Here is a 16,625-nt window from a genome sequence, read left to right on the forward strand (position 1 = left end):
ACATCGAGTTGAAAATTTGGGATGATAAACAAGAAACACTAAGAAAGGTGAGTCTGGTCCTAAATTTGAATAATTATGAAAAAAGCCAAAAAAATTATTTACAACAAAACACTTTTTTCATAATTGTACAAATTTAGAACCAGATCCAAAATTTTCAGCCTCCAATTTTCAACTCGATGTGGCGCTTCGTGTGAATATAAGTTAGGAAAAAAAAGTGACGGTAAGTTAGGAATCTGGCCACGTGACCCACAATTGGCTAACATTAATTAAAATCCTTTAAATTTTCTTAAACCCCTCAAAATATTTGAATTTTTTAATCACTTGAAATCTTTTGAAATTCATTGACATTTTTTTTTATTATTAACTTCAATAACTCTCTCTACATTTCTTAAAGCCACTAAAACTGTCTCAAAATCTTATAAAATCCCTTAAAATTCTTTGAAATTGTTAAAAATATCTGGGGATATCCTAAAATCACTTAAAGTCTCTTAAAATCCTTTAAAGTCTCTTTGATATCTCTTCTAATTCTCTAAAAAGCATTATAAAAATGTCTTGAAATCTCTCAAAAATCTCAAAACTTCTTAAGAGTTCTTTAAAAAATGCATGCAACTACTTAAACTAATGTATTATGGAAAAGTCATGAAATAAGTCGCCTGAAATTGTGATTATAATCTCAATTACGACACAATATAATTTTTCGTGATTGATATTGCCCAATCGCACACTTTCCAAATTGCCAATAATAATGAAAGAAATAGCTTTTCTAATATATCTTGAAAGCAAATCTATATCACGATTTTTCACTGAATTTCGCCTCAATTAACCCTTAGGACTCCGCGCGGCGGTCCCGTGGACCGCATTTTTCGTTAATTTCATGTATACTCATAACGGCCTAGATTTGGGCGGCACGGCTCCTGCAACCCCTCGTCCTGTTGCTATGCAACCGTTTGAACTGCTGCTCTTTCGCCGTGAAAAATTTGCGAATGTAAACAATTTGCACGTAGAAAACATTCTACAATTGTTACCACATGTGAGACTTGCTCAAGAAAAAAAGAATGAAAACTGAAAGAGCATTATTCTTTTGATTTTGAATTTACAGCTCCTACATAGTTCCCTTCCTTCTAATCTGTCTTGAGAATCGATTTGCTAATGATTCTCGTGAGGCTAGTCCAATTTTCCAAGCAGAAAGATTTTTATACAATATGTTTTACCAAAATTTGCATTACGTTCAAAGTTTATTTAATAATGTTGAGAAAATATTCTAAGTTGCTTATTTATTCACCCTAAAGAGAGAAAATACTTCATTACATGCTCATACTGTAAATAAAACTAATTAGAAATTGTTGAAATGTGTAAAACGTGAATGCGGTCTCGAGGACCGCACGCGGGACAAATTAGATTATCAGGGCGTGCGGAGTCCCAAGAGTTAATTAATTTGAGTCAAACTCCAATATCTAAACAATGCTTTGCAGTCCACCAAGTAGTAAAGCTTTACAGATTTCGACGTTCCGACCGATTGTGATGTAATCTTGGACATAGGAAACAAGGGACTAGACATGTCATTGCGGGGGTGATGCAATGAGGGGGGAGGTCCGCCACCTTTTGATGTCCCGCGACAAACATGGCAGCGCCCACATGCTTATATTTTCATGCACAGTTTGTCGGCAAAAATGCTCGTGCGCATAATCAAATGACACATCGTAAGATGGCAGCTCTCCCCACTCATGGAATTCTCCCCCCTCCCGTGGATTCAACCCCGCTCGCCAAGTTAGGATGGCATGCCTAGTCCCGTGTTTCCTATGTTCATGGATTTAATGTTAGAATTGAGTATTCTAACATTACGTCACACTCGGTCGCTAATGTCGAAATCTATCAAACGTTACTACTTGGTGGACTGCAAAAAGCATTGTTTAGATATAGGAGTTTCGACTAAAATTAATTTTTTTAGATGAAAGTAAGTGAAAAATCGTGATATGGCTTTACTTCTCAGATAGAAAAGCCATTTCTTTAATTATTGCTAGCAATTAGGCAAGTGTACGATTTGGACAATCCATCAAGAAAAAATATAATGTGCCGTGATTGAGGTTAGGTTGCATTGTTGGGATATTCGGCGGTCAAAAATGTTGAAATTTGGTAGTTCGCTAAAGTTTGTTTTTTAAAGATGTCAAGAGATTATTTTTGCATTTTGAGAAAACAAAAATGATCAAAGACTGTGATCCTTCTTAGAAATCCTATAAGACTTCTTGGAAATCCTTAAACTCCTCCGAATTTTTTTAAAATCCTTTAAATTTTCTTAAATTCCTTTAAATCTCTTAAAAATCCTTAGAATCTTTGAATTTTTACAAATTTATTAAAATCTTTATAAACATCTTTTCAAAAACTCGCTTGACATTCTTTTACTGTCATAAAATCTTACAAAATAACTTGTAAATCCTTAAACCTTTTTGAAATATTTTTGAATTATTTTTAAAGCCTTTAAAAAGACACTTTAAGATACCGCCAAATCCCTAGTAATTCCTTGAAATCATTTAAATTTTTAGAAATTCTGCAAGTTTTTTTGTTGAAAATCCTTTAAATGCTACGAATTTTTCTGAACTCCCTTCAACTTCTTTGAAATCATTTTAAAAATTTCGAAATTGAGTACAATTAATTATAATCCTTTGAATTTTTGAAATTCCTTAAAACATTTAAAAAGCATTACATCCCTAGAAATCTCTTCCAATTCATTAAAATCTTTTTGAATAACTCGCTTGACATTCTTTAAAATCACCTAAATTTCCTTAATATTTTATAAAATCTCTGGCAAATCAACCTTTTTGGATTCTTTAAAACATCTTTAAAATTTCTTGAAATTCGTTCTATTTTTCTGCATTCTTTTAAACTCCCTTCAAATTTTTTGAAATCGTTTAAAATTTCTTGAGATTCCCTAGGGTCATTTAGAGGCTTTTAAACTCCTTTAAAATATCTTTGATATATCTCTCTTTGATATGAAACTACTTAAAATAATGTATTATCGAAAAGTCTTATGAAATAAGTCGACTGAAATTGTGATTATAACCTCATTTACGGCACAATATAATTTTTCGTGATGAATTGCCCAATCGCACACTTTCCAAATTGCCAACAATAATGAAAGAAATAGCTTTTCTATCTTAAAAGCAAAGCTATATCACTATTTTTTACTTTGAAAATGCAGAAATTAACTAAAAAGCAATTAATCATATTCGAGACCAAGAAAAGTTGAATGCTCATATTTTTTGTATCCATGGAGTTCTATGTATATGAGTTTTTCTTTTAACTGTTTCTCTATTCCGCGGAAGCGCTGCGATCAAAAATTGAATTTGGAAAGAAATGTTAAAACATTCGAAGTTATATACTTCGAAAATGTACCTTTCTAAGCCTAACATTGATGTTTTGAACAAAGGTAAAAAAAAAGAAAATTAAATATATTAGAATGGCGCGCAGGCAAGAATAAAAGGGCTAGAGAGGCTGGAGTGAAACGTCCAGAACCGGTAATCTCAAATATAATATTCAAAAATAATAAAATAAATTAATGATAAATAATTGTCATAAATTATTTATTTTATTTAGTTAAAATAAAAACTCATATACATATAGAAGTCCGTGAATACAAAAGATGTGTCGATACAACGTTATTCCTGCCGAGGATTCAACTGTACAAATGTATATATGATGTTCAGCCCAATTTAAATATATGTATTGTGTACATTATATTACATAATGTTAAATATGTTTTCTCATTTATCAGCCTTCTTATTGACTTTTTACAAAATTATTCCTTGAAAAATTCGAATTGCCACTGCCATTATTTTCGAAAATATTTCCTGACTGCTTGGGTACTTATTTTATTTCATGTGTGTATGTTTGCCTTGATAAGTATGCTGTATGAGTGCCGGGACGCTGGTGATTATTTTTTACAAATGTTTTTTTATTGTGACTGGATGAGAGTAATAATAAAAAATTTTTGTCCAAAAAAGAACATTTTTTCTTTTATTTTTTAGGAAAACATTGCTATCTTTTTTCAAATTTCAATAGGAAAATTGTATGATGGTTGTCCAAATTTCGTCGTTGACTTCTTGGTTTTATTCTCAGGAATTCTGCACGTTAACTTTTAAGCACATCCTCTTTTTTAAATTTTCACGATTTAGAAACATGTTGACCAGATCTTGACTGTATATGCGGATGTACTTTCAAAATAGCTTTTCTTAGAGGAATTTTAATTTTCGAAGATACAAAGACAACATGCCCGGTAAAAACGATTCTATTATTAGGACGCGTAGATTGGTTTCAAGATAAACGAACATTTCAATACCTTTAAATGCGAAGCAATTGCATTTTTGCCCAACAAATATTTAAATCGCATTGACCGGCTTGGATTCCATTCAATATTTTCTTGACAGCATTAAATGGCATGGACACGTTTCGATACTTGGTTCGTGAAAGGCATATCATGGCATAGACTGGCATTACAAAAAATGAACATTTCAATGCCTGTAAATGCGTACAAATTGCATTTTTGTCCGAAATGTCATTAAATGCGCTTCACTGTATAAAACACGTTTAGTTTCAATAATTTTCAATGCGCATAAACTTCAAGGCATTGCAGTGATTTGCTTATTATGCCTATGAGTTTATGCCATTCAATGTCATTCAGTGATACTCAGCGAACCGCAAGTTGTATGCTATGCAATGCCTTTTAATCTGACTTCCGGTCAATGCGATTTAATATTTTTCGGACAAAAATGCAACTAGTACGCATTTAGAGGCATTGGAATCAACTCGTTGTTAGCGGGTAGTATTGAATAGCATTATATAGCATAAACCCATAGGCATTAAAAGTAAATCACTTTAATGCCTTGAAAGTTTTTATGCGCATGAAAATGATTGAGACGAAAGAAGTTCTGTACAGTATAGCGCATTCAATGGCATTTTGAAGAAAAATGCCATTGGTGCGCATTTAAAGGCATTGAAATGTTAACTTTTTTAAATGCCAGTATATGCGTTCCAATCAACTCTTTACCGGGTGAAACAAGAGCAATTGTACAGAGAGCTCGAGTGTCCTGGTCTGTTCGACATGTGTAGCACAGGGCCAATTCTCGCGGATGCTTGGGACTTTTGAGTTTCGTAAAAAAGTCATAAATTTTCGTTCAATTGACAGAAATCTGCTTTAAGTTATAGATTCCTTTTAGATCGACCCTCGGGCAAGCTAACACTACCAGATCGGAGCTCCATCTGTTGGATTATTTTCATTCATAATTCCCCTCCGGGCCGTAAGAGAGCTATTACTGCATCTGACATTTCTGTAAATAAACTTTAAATTCTAATTCAATTTTAATTATTTATATTCTTTTTATTCAAAAGTAAGAAAAATATTAAGGAAATACATATAATATATTTATATAGTGATACTCTGTACTATATTTGAAAAATTCATCAGTCACGGGTGTCTTACGATTCTACTGCGAAGATATTAAAAAAAAATGTTATGTAAAACAATTAAATTTGTTCTTCATTTTTCTTATTTTGTATTATATGTAGTCTAACACGAACGCAAACCGAGGCGTAACGTTGCCCTTTCGCAAATGCCATATTCAATAATAGTCTTATTATTTACCAGTAGTTTCGAACCATAAATTAAACGTTGATGACAAATTAAAATGCCTTCCTTCTCCGAAATCTTAGCCTTAACATCTTCAATCGTATCTGCAGGATTGACTTCCAAATTTATAGTGCTTCCACTCGCGTTTTGCACAAAAATTTCCTTTTTTTTTGGTAAACACAAAATAAGATAAAGCGTTGAATCTTTTTCAATGTTACAAGCTAAAAGCGATTTATCGTCTTCCATTGCCTTTCCTTTAAAGATTAAATGCTGCTGATATTGGGAAACACCTTCTTTCTCTTGGATTCTGATCTTAAGATTCTCAATAGTATCAGAAGGTTCAACGTCGCAAATTATTGATCTTCCATCCATCGTACGTACGAAAATTTGCATTTGCTCATCTAAGTTTGCGTCTGAAGTCAGAACCAAATGAAGGGTTGATTTAGTCCGGATATTGTAGTCAGAGAGAGATTTTTCATTTTCAAGTTCTTCTCCTTCGAAAAGCAAATATTGGTGCTTAGGATTGAAGCCATCTTTCTCTTGAATTTTGGCTTTAATCTCTTGAATGGTATCAGAAGCTTTAACGTCGAAATTTCTTATTTTTCCTGTACGATTTTGAATCATAATTTGCATTTCCTGATAACAAAGATCCAACTGGAGACATGAATCAATTTTAATCTGATAACTTTCTAAACTGTTGTGATTATTCATTTCTTCGTTATTAAATTTCAGACGTTGAAGAAAAATTGGAATGCCTTCCAGTCTTTCAATCTCAGACTTTATAGTTGAAACTTTATCAGCAGGATTGTAATCCATTCTAATCGTCTTCGAATTAGTTTTGATCGAGATCCTTTTCATTTTTTGATCAAGAAAGTCGAGAAACAATGTTGATCCATCCGCGATTTTGTAAAATGATAAACTTTTCCTTCCTTCTAATTCTCTCCCAGAAAAAAATAGAGCAAAGTTTTCTAGGTTTGAGGAGAAGCCTTCTTTTCCTTTGAGTTTGAATTTTATATCTTCGATTAAAGTCTGCGTTTGAAGTTCAAACGTAGCCGTGCTTCCGTTTTTTGCCTTGACTTTGATTTTTAAATCGTCCCTGAATCGAAGATCTAAATTAAGAACGGAATTTTCTCGAATTTTGTAACTGGAAATAGTTCTTTCTTCATTCAGTATGTCCCCTGTATATAAAAGTCGCTGAAAGTAATCTGGAATTTTCAATTCAGATTCTATTTTTTTCTTTAAAATTTGTATTGTGTTGGACGGCTCACATTCAAATCCGTAATTTCCATTGTTGGGAACCGTGAGAATGTTGATAAAAATCTTCATGATTAATCTAAAATAAAATTTTTTCGATAAAATATAATTATTATCTGATTTAACATAACAGGCATTTATTTACAATATTAATTAGAACACTCTCTTGCCTATTTCAAGTCTTACCTACTTTAAGTCCCCTATGCTGGGCTATTTCGAATTGAGTAGGTCCGTCACTTTCCACCACGGTCCCTGTACGGTGTGGCCGCGTCAGTGGCTGGCCAATTAAAAAGAGGCTCGAAGAGTGGGAAGCCCTCTTTGGTTCGAATTGAGTATTTTAGCATGACTTCATGGTCATGGCCGGATATGTGGAAATGTCAGAAAGGTTAGCTTTGAAGAAAATATTCTAAAAGTAAAAGTAAGTTATAAATGTACGAAGAGTAATATTTGTTAAGCATAGAACGTAAATTTAGTGTATCAGATCGATTTGATAACAGCCATGTACTCTTACTTCAAATTTCGGATAATTTATTGTATTTCCTGAAACTGAAAGGACTTCAACCGATAAAAGGACGAAATAAAATTGCGCAAACGCCTACACTTGAAAAATGTTACCATTCAGACATTTATCACTCACTTTTACGCTTAGAATATTTTCTCCAAAAAGGCGTATGCAGTCCCATGACAGGATGTACCGCCTATGCTAAGCTTCCTGCTAATTCCACCTGCTCTAACATGACCATGACGTCATGCTACAAAACTGACTATTCCGCGATACATTTTAATCATCTTTTGATTCTATTATATTTATTTTTAGTTGGCAAATTGTACTATGTCAAGAAAATGTTATATGTGGCACGTCATACGTCAACCAAAACACATGCAAAACACTGACATGCATGATGCGCAAATGCTTGCACGTGTTTACAGCTTGTGCATTGATACAAGCCCGGGACAGCCAATGAACGTCGCTTGAAAAAAAATAAACCGAAGAAATCACGATAGAGGTGGGGCCCCGCTCAGCCTTGAAATTCGCAAATGATTATGTTTCTTAGTCCTTGAAATACGCAAGAGTTCACTGTATTTTGTTTTACAGATAGGCATCTAGATTTGAATTTACTGCCTCTGTACAATTTTGCATTTCTGATTTAGATTAGCATTTTAGTATGACGTTATGTCCCGAGGACGTCAGTAAAATCAATTTCTAAAGATTTTTTTACACCTCCCGTCAATTAGTCGTCGACCGACCAGCTTTTCGGAATATGCATTCACACCTTCAGAAATTTCATAGAAATCTAGTAATATTTTAGTTATCTTCAGAAACTCACTATAAGATTACACAACCATACAAACAACATTTTCTGGACTGGGGGTCAAACCATATTTATTGTTATGTTTTTGGGGTCGCTGAAATCGAATCCGAACTCTATTTTGTCCAACTAGCGAGCCCACTCTAATAAAACGGAACTTGGGAACGTTCCACTGTAACGTTTAAAGAATAAATTGTCGTTATTGTTATTATTATTATTAATGAATATGCGATAAACCGTAAGTAAAAGGTCAAAATTGATGTCAGTTTATACTATACAGTATATGTGGTACTCAAAACTCAAAAATGACATCTATGTTTACCTATCTCTTATGGTTTACGAGATGATTGTTGTTAAAAATAACAATAATAGAAGGTCCCCCTTAGTTCCCAGTGGAAAGTTCCTGGAACGTTCCCAAGCGGCGAACATTTTACACGCTCAGGGAACGTGACTCATCTCGAACCCGCGTTGCAGTTTAAAAAAAGAGGATGAAACTTCTATCTACCTGTTATTTTTTATTCATTACCCGGTAAGAAGAGAAGAATAGAGAAAAATTAATATTTTCAGATTCAAACGAAAGACTGGGCATTCACAATTTTTTTCAATGTGTTAATTTTCCATCGGGAGAAGTGGCCACCCGGTAATAAGCGTTGAATAGAGAAAAATTAATATTTTCAGATTTCAGCGTAAAAGTGAAGATTATTCTATTATTTTGAATGCGCGATTTTTACATCTGTCTAAAATGTCATTATAAGAATAGGATATCTCAGAAACGAATTTATTTCTATTTCCGTAGCGGCCGCCGCATAGGTTCCTATTCCCCAAAAGAGAACGGGTTTTCAATACATTTAATTCCCTGTAATTGTATCGACAGATAACCTCACAAACAGAATTTATTGTGCTAAATAAAAATTTTATGCATATACATTATTTTGAGGTTACGTCGTTTTTTTATCTCTGCCTTTCCGATAATCTGGAAATTATTTATGAAATAAACTTTTTTGATTGCCTGCAAACAAGGTTAGTTCCGGGAGATTAGTTACTATGTTTATTTGTAAGTCCAAAGTTTTCGTCCAAAAATATTGTGTAGTTTGGAATTAACGCTCGGGTGAATTGTAACGCACATAATCTCGAAATATACACGTACGTTGTTAGCAATATCAAAATTTTTTTGATAAAAAAACATTTAAAAAGTGTGCGGGGACGTCCGTTAGCATGTTTGTTATCATTTCCCAGATTTTGAAGGCAAAATATTTCTTATCCTATGAAAAAAGCTGGGGAATCTAACACTGAAAAAATCGATACTATTTCCATTAGCGCTATGCAAATTAATCACATTTTGCTCAATTAAAACTTTTTTGAATTAACCTACAAAAAAGTGTGTGGGGACGTCCGTTAGCATGTTCGCTATCATTTCCCAAATTTTTAAGACAAAATACTTATTATTCTAGAAAAAAGGCCGGGGGAACCTAAACTGGTAAAATCGACAATTTTCGAAGAATCGCATGCCCTTAATTTCTTCATGTGGATATAAGTTCTGAAAATTTAATTTTAATCAATTCAAGTCCGCCTCTCTAGAGTTAAAATTATTTTAATTCCCGCACTTTAATAGATTTGTGTGGTGCATTGTTTAAGACTTTTTAATAAATGACTAAAATATAAATAAATATAAATTTGAATATTTGTCGTATTTATAAATTATTAAAAGATTTAATAATGAAAAATAAGGTAAATAAATGCTTTCGTTAAATTTTACTAAGTCGACTGAAAGGAATAGGATTTGCACTTTTTATGTTACCGTTGGGGGATTTTTAGACTGAGGAAAAATCGTGTATTAATAGGAAAACAAATCCTTAATTTTTCTGAATTCAACGCTTACTACCGGGTAACGAAAGAATAGGTTTTTTCCGAAACCAGTTCTTTTTTATGTCCTTAACGAATGACACTTGCGTTATATTTCATGCAAGCGAATATACTTTTCACTTTTTAAATTCCTCTTAGCCCGATCAGTAGACAAACCTCTCAATTTTTTGTCTGCATAACGGTTGAGAATTTTAATTATATTTTATATTGTTTAAACCAACTATAGATTTAATAATATAATAAATAATAATAATAAATTCATCTAATAGCGTTGTGTAAGGTAAACAAAGTTAATTTATCTTTTTTTAAATTCTTCTCTTCTTACCGGGTATTTATAATTTTGGAAGTTGTGTAGTTATTGAAATTTTAGGTTATCGAGTAAAGAGGTTATAGGATCAAAGGGTCGAAAGCTTATGGGATTAAGAGATTATGAGGTTCAATATATAAGGTATAATGGACTAATTGGGCCTGGATTGTTAGATTTTTTAAGTTTTTGACAAAAAACTTAACATCTTGAGAGTCGGTTTCAGTGATCCCAAAAACATATAATAAACATGATTTGGCCCCGAGCCTAAAACAATTTTTGTTTTCTTTATGTGCTGTGTTATTGAATTGTCCGGCAGTAAAGCTAGTGCTCATAACGAGTGCCCGAACTCTTCTACGCATAGGTCACGCTCGGATTTCTATTTGTTGCTGTTCGTGCCCAATTTGAAATGCTAAAAAATAACATTTGCATTGTTTATTATGAATAATGTCATTTTAACTTATATAAATATTTATAAGACCGATATTAATGAATCTTGATAAAAATAAAAATTTATTAAGTGCATACTGTGTAAATAAAATATATCCTTTGGTACTCACTTGTATTTTTCTTGCATATTTTTCATTATTCGAAAATTTTGTTATTTAAAGTTTATTAAAATATTAAAATGCATTGACAATCTTGTTTTTCACTGGAATTATATTCATTAATACAAAAATTTATATATTTAGCAAAAACAACCTCTACAATAAAATTATTTTTAATATTTTAATAAACTTTAAATAACAAAATTTTCTAATAATGAAAAATATTAAAGAAACATACAAGTGAGTACCAAAGGATATTTCCTATCTACACAACATGCACTCAATAAATTTTTATTTTTATCAAGATTCATTAATATCGGTCTAATAAACATTTATATAAGTTAAAATAACATTATTCGTAATAAACAATAAAAATGTGATTTTTAGCATTTCAAATTGCGCGCGAACACAACGAATCAGAGACCGAGCGCGACGCATGCGTAGAAGAGTTCGGGCACTCGTTTTGAGCACTGAGTGAAGCTCACAGCCACTTTTTCAACTGCGCATGTAGCTAAAAGCGCGGCTCTTTTTGAAATCAATAAATAATACCAATAATAATGTAGATGAATATTTTAAAAAGTTTTTTACTTTAAAAAAATTAATTAAATTTCATGTAAGAAGTAACTAATTTCTGAAAATAATTTATCATTAATATAATATTACAAGTTCATATTTCATAATTTATAATAAACCCGGGCTTTTCCGTGCATGCGTAGGTTTGGACAGCGCCCTGAATTCTTAACCATTTTTCCCGGGCTGAGTTTCTATCCCAATGTTCTCCATTAGTGGAAATGTCTTTTGTTACAATGAAAAATAATATATTCGACAAAATAGTGTAAAATTGTAAAAACAAATTTTACACTTGCCAAAAAATCACGACAACAGATTTACTTATTCGCAAAAAAATATGTTCTCTGTTATGAATTGATCTTCCCGACGGGGCATGGTGTTAGACTAAAATGCCTAGCAACGCTAAAAAACTTACATTTGCAACCACTAAGCACTATAAGGAGACCGAACGCTTGTGTCAGAAAACAGCCAACAACACTGAACGCCTGTCCTCAGATTTTCATTTATTCCCAGATGAGAGCAACCTGCTGGAAGTAAATTGCTAGTCTCTATCCGTTTGAATCATTTTATATATCTAAGACTGAAATGAAAAGAGGCGATGTATCAATGGTTATCCCGTGTATATCCCTTCGATCCTTCTCTATCATTTTTTTTTCAATCAACAGTCACCTCTATTCTTTTGAATCTTAATTTTCCTATCCATATCTATTGGCCATTTATCCACATATGCATTCTTTTCTTTCCACCCCTTATCACTATCCTAATATATCTGTCCACATGAATCCTTCGCTTATTCATGGGTATCCTTGTTTATCCATTAGTCAATACAAAATTTTGTCTATCTTTTTTTTTATCCCTACTTTTCTATCTAATTGAATCTTTTCCATCTTTTTTAAGCAGTTATCAACATAGAAGTATTACATATATGTGACGTGCCACGATGAAAGGGCCTTAGGGCAGAGGGTTCCAAAAGTAGATCCTGTGTCTACTAGCGATCCCAAGCCAATATCGCTGGGAACTCTTAAATTTGAGACCCTCATTTCTATTCGAAACTTCACACTCAAATGCAGAATTATGAAAAAAAAATAAATAAATAAATGTGTATAGTTTTCATTACTTTTATACTGCTAAATAAAAAATTTAGTGTCATTTTAATGTTTTATGCTCACAATTTAAATTCCCTAAAAATCTTTTTGTTTATGAATAATTCAACATCTAATTTTTAAATTCAGGCTTAAATTTAGAATGTAAAATATTAAAAAGTAGCAAAAAATTCATGCGTCCTTAGGTTTCTATTAAATTTTTAAATCTATAACAAATTTGACTATATTAATGGTTAAAAAAAATTATTAAATGGACCTAAACAATTGCTTGAATTATTATATCTAACAGATATACAAAAAATAAATAAATTACACAATTTTTACAATTTTTTGGTACCAATGCAAAGAAGTTTTTCTCCTTAACTTGAGATAACGTTTTTTAGAACCTTTCTATTGAAAATTACTTTTTATTTTTAGAGTTTTGAACCTTGAAAATTACGAAATATTAATTTTCTTACTTAGAAACATTCGTCGAATCAATTTTAATATTTTAATGTAATGACATTTTAAAATTCTAAAATTTAAGCAGCTTTGGCTTAAAAAATTCAATTTAGTTTAGAGTCGCATCGAAGTGAAAATTACTTTTATTTAAAAGCAATAAGCAAATTTCAATTCCTTTTAATTGTAAGTGATCAATTTTTAAAGTTTTTAAATTTGTCTGTTTTCGAAATGTTAATCTTAAATAATTTGATTTACAGATTCTCAATAAAAGAAACTCTTAAATTTTGAACGCTTTGAAATTTATTTGTGACCACTTATTTTTATTATTATTAGTATTTTATTAATTATTTAGTATTATTAATGTTGAAAAAATTTATTTGTGAACAATAATCGGCAATTACTTAGTTCAAGTACTTTAAATAAAATAGTTTTTATTTCAAGTTCTCTCAAGTTATACCAGAAAAAGGGTTCTCTAGATTCAGCTGTAGAGACGGAACCCTTCCAGCTAGGATTTATTTACAAGGGGTCATCAATTTTCTCTCAGATTTCCGTCGAGAAAAAATTGCTAGATCTTGAAAAAGGCCCGTACGATACGCTGCACCTGTGGATTGCGGAGACCCCTGTCCTAGGGTTACAAAAATCGATTTTCAGATTTTTGATGACATTGAGTTTTAAAATCGCTCTTGCATATTAAAAGAGAATAAAATTTTCATTTGCAAAATTGGAACGGTTATTCAGCTGCTAAGTGAGGAGTGAATCGCGGACAGTTCTCAATTCGCCATCGACTAACTGCGAACTTTTCCCCTTCTACTGCACTCTTCGGCGGCGAATACCTCTCCAGCACTGCTGACTGGAAGCATGGTCGGTGTATTCGCCGAAGCAATTCTTCTTCTTACTGCGCATGTGTCGTTGACCGCGGTATTATTTAAAATGAATAAATTAGATTTATATGTTCTGACGTCAAATTGTAGTTGAATGATATTATTATCAATAGACTAACATCCCTCAAGTGAATTACTTGAAGTTATTTAACTAAAAATGAAATTAATTATTTGCAATTTCAAATGTTTAGCCAAATTACAAGATTACCTCCGCAAACATTCGTTTCAATTCATGACGTTCATTCTAAACATCATTTAAGACAACGGAGCAAACCTTTGCAAAATAACTTAATTTTTAAACAAATACTTAAATTTTCAAAAAAAAAAATCAATTTTTTATCAAAAATGGAACAGTTAAACTTTTAGTTACAAAAAATTAATTATCAAAAAAACGAAAGGATTTTCGATGAAATAGTTTAATTTTTAACCAAGTGATGAATTTTCAAATATAATTAGGATTTTTAAAAATTACGAAAATTTTAGTTGAAAATTTTTCATTTTGATGTAAAATTGAACTATTCCAGTTGAAGATTCGTAATTTTATTTGAAAATTCATCACTTTGGTTGAAAATGGAACTATTTTGTTAAAAATCCGTTTTTTTTTGTTGAAAATTAATTTTTTCAGCTGAAAGTTTCACTGTTCCATTTTTTATATAAAATTGATATTTTTTGTTGGAAAATATAAGTATGTTTCAAAAATATTTATTTTGCAAGGGTTTGCTCTGTTGTGTTAAATGATTTTTGGAATGACCGTCATGAATTAAAACAAATATTTGAGTTTTGTGGAAAATATGAAGATGTTACTTAAGTTGACCGGGAATATTGATAAACTTAACAGTGGAAAACCGGGAAGCAACTTTTTATGAAATTTATAATTACGGAGGTAATCTTGTAATTTGGTTACAAATTTAAAATTGCGATTGATTAATTTCATTTTTAGTTGAAAATGTATCTTTTTAATTAAATAACTTTAACTTATTCACTTGGGAGATGTTCGTCTATCGATAATAATATCATTCAACTACAATGTGACGTCACAAAAAAATCCAATTTATTCATTTTAAATAATCCCGCGGTCAACGACACATGCGCAGTAAAAAGAAGCATTGCGTCGGCCCATGAATCGTCTATTTCGAGTTGACGCGTGCGGCCGGCCCGAGAAATCCACCCTCACCACTTTCAACCCATCTTTGCGCTCTGTGTTTGTGTGAGTCATGAACGCGGAGCGAAAAAATGCAGTAGTAAATGGAGGGGATTGATTTCGGAGATTGTACTCACTCTCGAGAATCTTTTCTACTGAAAAATTCGCCTGTTAGCCCTAAGGTCCCTTAACTCGTGGTACGTCACGTAAGAGGGCTCAGATTTTCTTCATAGCGAGATTTATTCCCAGATAAGAGCGCCTCTTCAGAGAAAATTTGTATCTAAATTGTCGCCTGCTCCTATAGAAATCGTAATTCCACAATTTGCCATATGTAGCGCTCTTATCTGGGAATACATGAAAATTCGAGAACAGGCAAAGATATTGAACAGGCCAGGCCATCCCGATAGGCTTTTTTCTACAAACTCCAACACAGGCGTGCGGGCTCCTCATAACACTTTGTGGTTAAATTTAGACAACTTTTTTTAAAGGTTAGAATCAATTAATACTCAATATTCATATAAATAATTACAAAAATATCAAACTTGATATTTTGCTGAGTAATTAATAATTATTATAATATATATTAATTTCCAAAGAATGAAATTGTTCTTAAAGAAATTGACTGTTTATACTAGATTTCTATTTATATTGCAATAATTACCTGTCAAGGCTCTAAAAATGGCTACAACACAAGTAAAGTAATAATAAAGTGATTAATGCAATTAGATTCAAACCCAATAAATCAAAAATGGTTAAAATTGTTAAAGGATTAGTTTCCAGTGTTTTCACGTTCCGATAAATCGCAACTGAGTTATGAGTATTTAGCAGACGTCACGGTCATGATATTACAGGTGCGTCTAGTGGTGCACGAACCAGATGCTCCCAACGATGACAAGGTGTACGATTGCGCTTGCGTCAAGTAGAGCCTTGTCATTCGTGGAGGATAACGCTCATAGAGAACTTAGAATTTAATTTAATTTAAATTTAAGGTCTGAAGAACAGCTTTTCACAGTCTCATTATTCATGATTGAGATAGTATTGGAATAAAGAAAGAACGTGTAAAAATTCTCAAAAAATGTAGCTTTTAAAAAGAACTGTAATTTTCCCTCAACTATTCGATACGATATACATACGGGAAAAAGTCTCAGAAAGTAATTATAGCGTTTGAAAATGCCTATGATATTTTTTAGAAGTATGTTAAGATAGAACTTGTCATTTCGATTTTATTTATCAAAAATAGTCCTGCAAAATTTATTCAAGCCAGTTATAGATTGTACTTGTCATTTTGGTTTTATTTATTGAAAACAGTATGGGAAAACCCAAAATTAAAATTTTGAACCAATCGACGCAAAATATGAGAAAAAATGTTGGGAAGCAATTATATGTTTAAGAAAGTCCGACAAAACTTTTTTGAACTATTTTTTGATAGGACTTGTCATTTTGGTTTTATTAATCGAAAGTATTATGCAGGAAATCGAAAATTTAAATTTCGAACGGCGTGAGATATGGAAAAAAGTAAAAAAGGAGTTACAGCTTTTAAAAATTCCTACTAAATTTATTTGAACCATTTTTTGATAGGACTTATCATTT

The 16,625-nt window shown here is 31.8% G+C and overlaps 1 protein-coding gene across 1 annotated transcript; it reads right to left on the bottom strand.

Annotated features, from left to right (window-relative positions):
- Window positions 1-5,457: 5,457 nt before the first annotated feature.
- Window positions 5,458-15,738, bottom strand: LOC117176188 (polyubiquitin-like). Its single transcript, XM_033366295.1, has 2 exons — window positions 15,697-15,738; window positions 5,458-6,953 (listed from the first exon to the last, which is right to left on the bottom strand). Exon 2 carries the CDS (start codon window positions 6,944-6,946, stop codon window positions 5,561-5,563), a length of 1,386 nt encoding a protein of 461 aa, XP_033222186.1. The 5' UTR covers window positions 6,947-6,953; window positions 15,697-15,738; the 3' UTR covers window positions 5,458-5,560.
- Window positions 15,739-16,625: the final 887 nt, after the last annotated feature.

Source organism: Belonocnema kinseyi, chromosome 1 (genome assembly GCF_010883055.1).
Source record: "Belonocnema kinseyi isolate 2016_QV_RU_SX_M_011 chromosome 1, B_treatae_v1, whole genome shotgun sequence".
In the NCBI taxonomy this organism is placed as follows: domain Eukaryota; kingdom Metazoa; phylum Arthropoda; class Insecta; order Hymenoptera; family Cynipidae; genus Belonocnema; species Belonocnema kinseyi.